General features: G+C 55.4%; 1 protein-coding gene across 1 annotated transcript; it reads right to left on the minus strand.

Moving 5' to 3' along the window:
* Positions 1-1,263: 1,263 nt before the first annotated feature.
* On the minus strand, positions 1,264-5,939 carry LOC136018984 (gonadotropin-releasing hormone II receptor-like). The gene is made up of 4 exons (XM_065688698.1): positions 5,860-5,939; positions 4,136-4,645; positions 2,267-2,468; positions 1,264-2,004 (listed from the first exon to the last, which is right to left on the minus strand). Exons 2-4 carry the CDS (start codon positions 4,640-4,642, stop codon positions 1,595-1,597), a joined length of 1,119 nt encoding a protein of 372 aa, XP_065544770.1. The 5' UTR covers positions 4,643-4,645; positions 5,860-5,939; the 3' UTR covers positions 1,264-1,594.

The following is a 5,939-nucleotide window of genomic DNA, read 5'->3' on the forward strand; positions in this document are numbered from 1 at the left end:
GTGGCATTCCATAACCCCCTTGCCTCAGCCAACCTGCAAGGACTGCTTGCCACCCCTCCCATTGTAATCAGCTGGGGCACTGGGAGAGCAGTGCAGACCCTTTCTGATCGATGGGGATCCATCCCCTCTGGGACACAGGGTTGGAAAAGCCCCCCTGGGTGTCCAAAGGGGATTTGCTTCCCTGGGGAGACATCTCCCAGCCTCCCCACATGTGCAACCACGGGGAGTCAAGACTTGTTATTCTAAACCAAAGCTCTTTCATCCTGATAAAGTCCAGATGCTCATTCATAGCTGCATTAGTCACAGAAACACCCTGGAATCCATCTCCTATAAGCGCAGAGCTCCTGAGCTGCCCAAAGCTTTCACAAACCCAAAGAAAATCAACAATCCCACGTGTCTCAAAAGCAAATTACTCTTCAAAACCGAAAAAAAACCCCCACATTTAATAACAACCAGCAGAGAATGAACAAAGAAATAATCCATTATCCCTAATTATATGGAAAGCAGCAACACAGCTGAATAAACCCATCTCTTCAACCCACACGCAGAGAAGAGGCCCCAACCTTCACAAGCAACTTCTGGCACAGGAATGAGAAACAAAAAGTCCATTTACTCACCACAGCCCCGCAGCATCCCTGCAGCAGCCTCCCTTGACCTCATGGTGCAGGCAAGGACCATCAGCACCCACCGTGGGTAGGGTGGTCCCTCCACCCCATCACCTGCCTCGTTCACACATCCCAGGCATCACCTGCAGGGGCTGGAGCTGGGGCAAGCTCTTAGGGCAAAGCAGGAATGGGGACAGCACACACATGGTCTGTGAGCTGCCAGCTCGTGCCCTGGGCAGTGCTGAGTCTGGTTCTTGCTCTCTGGTTACCCCACATGATCTGCTCAAACCCTGTGTCCCAGAGAGCTGCTGCGTAAGGAGGTGTTTGCACAACCCCCTGCATGCCAGAGCAAGGCACTAGGGGCTGTTTTCCCTTCTGGCTGCCTCCAAAAGGGAGAAGAAACTCCATCCCATCCCATCTGGTCCCACCATGGTTCTTCATACCCCTCTCATTTGAGTCTCTCCATCCCCACAGCACTTCCTCCCTTCCCACCGTGTCCAGGGGGACTAATGCCCGGCACTACTCACTCCCCAAAGGCTTAGATCCTTCCCAGGGCTTGACACACAGTCATGGGAGAGCCCGGCAGGCTTCGAGCCAGGAGATCCGAGCTTTCCAGAGAGCTTTTCCTATGGATGGAGAAAATGGAGTGAAAGCCTGAGATTGCAGCCCCTCAGGGTGACACCTCTCAGTGCTGTGCTACTCCCAAGGGTTGATGCTTGATCCCGGAATCAGGGCCAGAGCATGCATAGGGTGCAAAAAAGGTGGTTTCCTGGTTGTCACGGGGCTGCCAGAACGTGGAAGAATGTCCATAAATACCCCCTAATGTTTGTCACCCTGAGTGCAGGCAGGAGACACATTCCCAGCTTCTGGCCACAGGCCCTCACCCACCAAACCTGCGTGGCAAATTGCCATATGAGTCTCCAGAATGATCCCATGGGACAAAGCAGCCCCCAGAGCTGTGCATCCCATCTCCTTGTGGGTATGTCTCTTCAGCAGGCCGTGTTGACGGTTGTCCCGTTGGAGCATCCTGATGCCACGCCACCATTTGCTGCACCATCCTTGGTGTTCTTCTCTGAGGCTGAGGCAGGTTTGTGTCTCTCGTGCCTGGTAATGGCTGTTTCAATGCCCCTGAGACACATCTGCACATCCTCCCGAAAGGACGGGGTGTACAGCCCATAGATGACAGGGTCAGTGCAGGTGTGCAGCAAGCCGAAGAGGAAGAAGCTGTGGTTGACATACTCGGGCATCTTCTGGATCATGGCTGGCTGGAACCAGTACCACAAGCCCAGGAGGTAATACGGGGTCCAGCAGATGATGAAGGTGGCAACAATCACTATGGTCATCTTGAGAGTCTTCATGCGTGCCTTGGAGATGTGGTCACTTTGATGTCTTATCAAACCTGGCAGAGAGAGCCAAAAAGGATAGCGGGAGATGGGAGAAAACCAGGAGAACATAACCATGCTTCTGCCAGAGAGGGGACACCAGCTCCTGCTCTGGGCTGTGGCCCACAGGAGGCAGAAGACAGCAAGGAGAGGGGGTCAAGAACTTCGTGTAAAACCCTTCAGTTGGGGTTCAAAGGGTGGTGGGACAGAGCCAACAACGCTCCAGGCAGGAGCAGGTTCAGCCATGGGGCCATGGTGGACGCTAAGGGACCTGCTTACCTTTATTGATCTTTAGCTGCTTGCTGACCTCCCAGACGATCCGGGTGTAGCAAACGATCATGACGCTCAGGGGGGTGATGTAGAGGGTGGTGAAGGTGAACATGTTGTACACGGTTTCCTCCCAGTGCGTCCGGAAGCTCCCGTGCGTGACACACTGGGTGAAGTTCCCTCCTGGGGCCGTCTGCAGGTGGAAGAGGAAAAGCTGAAATGGAGAAACAAATATTAACTCAGAGAGCCTTTGGAGCAGGGCACCACATAGAATCATAGAATAGAATCACAGAATCACAGAATCCCAAGGGTTGGAAGGGACCTAAAAAGATCATCTAGTCCAACCCCCCTGCAAGAGCAGGGTAACCTACAGTACATCACACAGGAACTTGTCCAGGCGGGCCTTGAATATCTCCAGTGTAGGAGACTCCACAACCCCCCTGGGCAGCCTGTTCCAGTGCTCTGTCACTCTTACAGTAAAGAAGTTCTTCCTGATGTTAACGTGGAACTTCCTATGCTCCAGTTTACACCCATTGCCCCTTGTCCTATCACTGGATATCACTGAAAAAAGCCTAGCTCCATCATCCTGACACCTACCCTTTACATATTTGTAAACATTGATGAGGTCACCCCTCAGTCTCCTCTTTTGCAAGCTAAAGAGACCCAGCTCCCTCAGCCTCTCCTCATAAGGGAGATGTTCCACTCCCTTAATCATATCATAGAAGAGTTAGGGTTGGAAAGGACCTCAAGATCATCCAGTTCCAACCCCCCTGCCATGGACAGGGACACCTCACACTAACCCATCCCACACAAGGCTTCATCCAACCTGGCCTTGAACACCGCCAGGGATGGAGCACTCACAACCTCCCTGGGCAACCCATTCCAGTGCCTCACCACCCTAACAGGAAAGAATTTCCTCCTTAGATCCAATCTAAACTTCCCCTGGTTAAGTTTGAACCCGTTACCCCTTGTCCTGTCACTGCAGTCCCTGATGACTGTTGGAACAAGTCCAGGGGAGGGCCACGAGGATGATCAGGGGACTGGAGCACCTCCAGTATGAAGACAGGCTGAGGAAGTTGGGGCTGTTCAGCCTGGAGAAGAGAAGGCTGCGTGGGGACCTAATAGCAGCCTTCCAGTACCTGAAGGGGGGCTATGGGGATGCTGGGGAGGGACTCTTCATCAGGGACTGTAGTGAAAGGACAAGGGGTAACGGGTTCAAACTGAAACAGGGGAAGTTTAGATTGGATCTAAGGAGGAAATTCTTTCCTGTTAGGGCGGTGAGACACTGGGATGGGTTGCCCAGGGAGGTTGTGAGTGCTCCATCCCTGGCGGTGTTCAAGGCCAGGTTGGATGAAGCCTTGTGTGGGATGATTTAGTGTGAGGTGTCCCTGCCCATGGCAGGGGGGTTGGAACTGGATGATCTTGAGGTCCTTTCCAACCCTGACTATTCTATGATTCTATGATGAAGAGTCCCTCCTTGCAGGTGCTCCTGGATGTGTGTGGACAGCACCTTCCTGCTGCTGTCAGGTTGGGAGGGGTGCTCTGGGCACCTAACTCATGGCTATGGCCAGGATGGGTGGGATCTGGTGGCTCTGAAATCCCATTTTCCAGCCATACCAAATGTTATTTAGGTCAGGATCTGCTCAGGTTTGCGTCGGTTTGCTTCGACATGCAATAGCCTGATTTGCAATGGGTGCTATGAGGAAGGTGCGAAACAGCGCTGAGCACCCAGTGCAGTAAATTCACCCCAGAAAGCCAATCTGGTGGTGGTGGTGGAACCAATGGATTGGAGCAGACTTGCTGCGGCGGCCAGGATGGGGAAGCCCTCCTCCAAACCCCCCCAGCTTGGGCAAACCACACGGGGGGAGGACCGAGCCCTACCTGGGGTGAAGCCAGGAGCACGCTGCCAGCCCAGGCAGCGCGGAGCAGCAGCCCATTGCGGCGGCGAGCACGAGAGAAGGGATGGAGGACGGCCGCGTGCCGGTCCAGGCTGATGACCACCAGCACCAGCGCGGCCGCGTACATGGCAAAGAGCTTGAGGAAGTTGAGGAGCTTGCAGGAGAGGTCCCCTCCGTACCACTGCACCGTCACGTTCCACACCGCATCCAGGGGCATCACCGCCACCGTCACCAGCAGGTCAGCCAGCGCCAGGCTGAGGAGCAGCGGCCGCACGTGGGATTTCCTCCTCTTCCTCAGCAGGCTGCCCAGCACCGCCGCGTTGCTGCCCGCCGCCAGCAGGAAGAAGATGACCGTGATGATCACCCGCACCCTCGCCGCTCGCGTGAACCGGGGCTCAACCCAGCGCTCGGGGCAGATGGGGGATGAGGCGTTGGCATCCTCCTCTGTGATGGGGAGATGGGGAGATGGGGGAAGCCGCTCGTCACTCATCCCCTGCCGAAACACAAGCAGCAACGTGAACCCCCTCTCTGGGGCTGGGTGGTGTGCTGCGGCTTCAATAGAAGGGGAGATGGTGGGATCTGCACTGGAGGCACCAGCAGCGATGCCCCAGTCCCAGGCCATTCCCTCTGTGTTGCCTGTTTTGCCAAGCCACCGCGTCTCCCAGTCGTGGTGACACTGCCTGGCTGCCCTCCTTGGTTCACCCCTGCCGTAGCTATAGAGATTGCTCACACAGAAGTGTATTTTTAGCTCTTTGCGAGGCGGGTGAGCTGCTGGGAAGCAGGACCGGTGGCCAGCGTTAAGGGATGAGCTGCTGCCCACCAGCACCCAGCCAGCAATGGGTCACACTGGAGCTGGCTGAGCCTGCGCTGGAGCAGCCGGTTCAAGGACTTGCTCTTCCAAAGGGGCTTTGCAAACAGGGATCAGCTTTTTAGAGGCCCCACGACACTTCCCATTAGTGTGTTAAACCATAATGGTCCACCTCTACCTCCAGCATCACATCTGGGGCCATGAGTGGGAGCAACTGCGGGTGGCCAGGAGGGGAGAAGGGGGATCCCACACTGCCTGGGGACTGACTGGCTCTCAGGAGAGAATCATGGTGGCATTTAAAGGCCTGGACCTTACCACAGCCCGAGCATCAGCAGCTCAACGCCTCTTGAGGTCCCTTTGCCTTTGGGAGGTGAAGCAGGAAGAGGAGGTGAAGGTAAAAAAGCATCTGCATGGGGGGTGTCTGGGGGTGATGAGCAGCGTGGTGGCCCCCCATGGCTTGATTTTGGTGCCCTTTTCGCCCAAGCACAACAACAGTGTGGGGACAACTTATGTTACAAGGGCAAATACTTCCATCTCTCAGGGACACGAGCTGTTAGCAGTCCCCGCCGCAGGCAGGGCATGGCTCTTACTGTTTTAAGCACTTTCTGCATTCCCTACCTTTGAGCAAATAACAGGAGCAGCAGAGATCAAATCTGTCTCCCCAGCTCTGCAGGCTGGAGATGCCAACACCTTGCAGCAAGCTGCCCTCCTCCAGCCCCACAACCAGCACCCCAAGCCCCTTTGCTGCCCTCACCCCCCACCCTCCCCACACACCGACCCAACAAGCAAGCAGCAAAAAGAAGCAGTTTAAAAGTGCCAAGCTGCTTGCAGGCTCTGTGGAAGAAACAAGGGGAAACCCATGTCCAGGTCTGCATTAGTCCCAGCTGATGGGAACGTACCTGGCATACACATGCCCCGACGCCGAGAGAAGATGCTCCTTGTCCTTCCTTACGGGTCTCCCTCCACTGCGGTGCCGAGT

This window comes from Lathamus discolor, chromosome 8 (genome assembly GCF_037157495.1).
Source record: "Lathamus discolor isolate bLatDis1 chromosome 8, bLatDis1.hap1, whole genome shotgun sequence".
NCBI lineage: Eukaryota > Metazoa > Chordata > Aves > Psittaciformes > Psittacidae > Lathamus > Lathamus discolor.

Coding starts and splice junctions, on each gene's coding strand:
- LOC136018984 (XM_065688698.1), bottom strand. CDS start 4,642: ATGAGTGACGAGCGGCTTCCCCCATCTCCCCATCTCCCCATCACAGAG. Junction 2,469..4,135: donor TGCTCCTGGCTTCACCCCAG/GTAGGGCTCGGT, acceptor TCTCCATTTCAG/CTTTTCCTCTTCCACCTGCA. Junction 2,005..2,266: donor GCAGCTAAAGATCAATAAAG/GTAAGCAGGTCC, acceptor TCTCTCTGCCAG/GTTTGATAAGACATCAAAGT.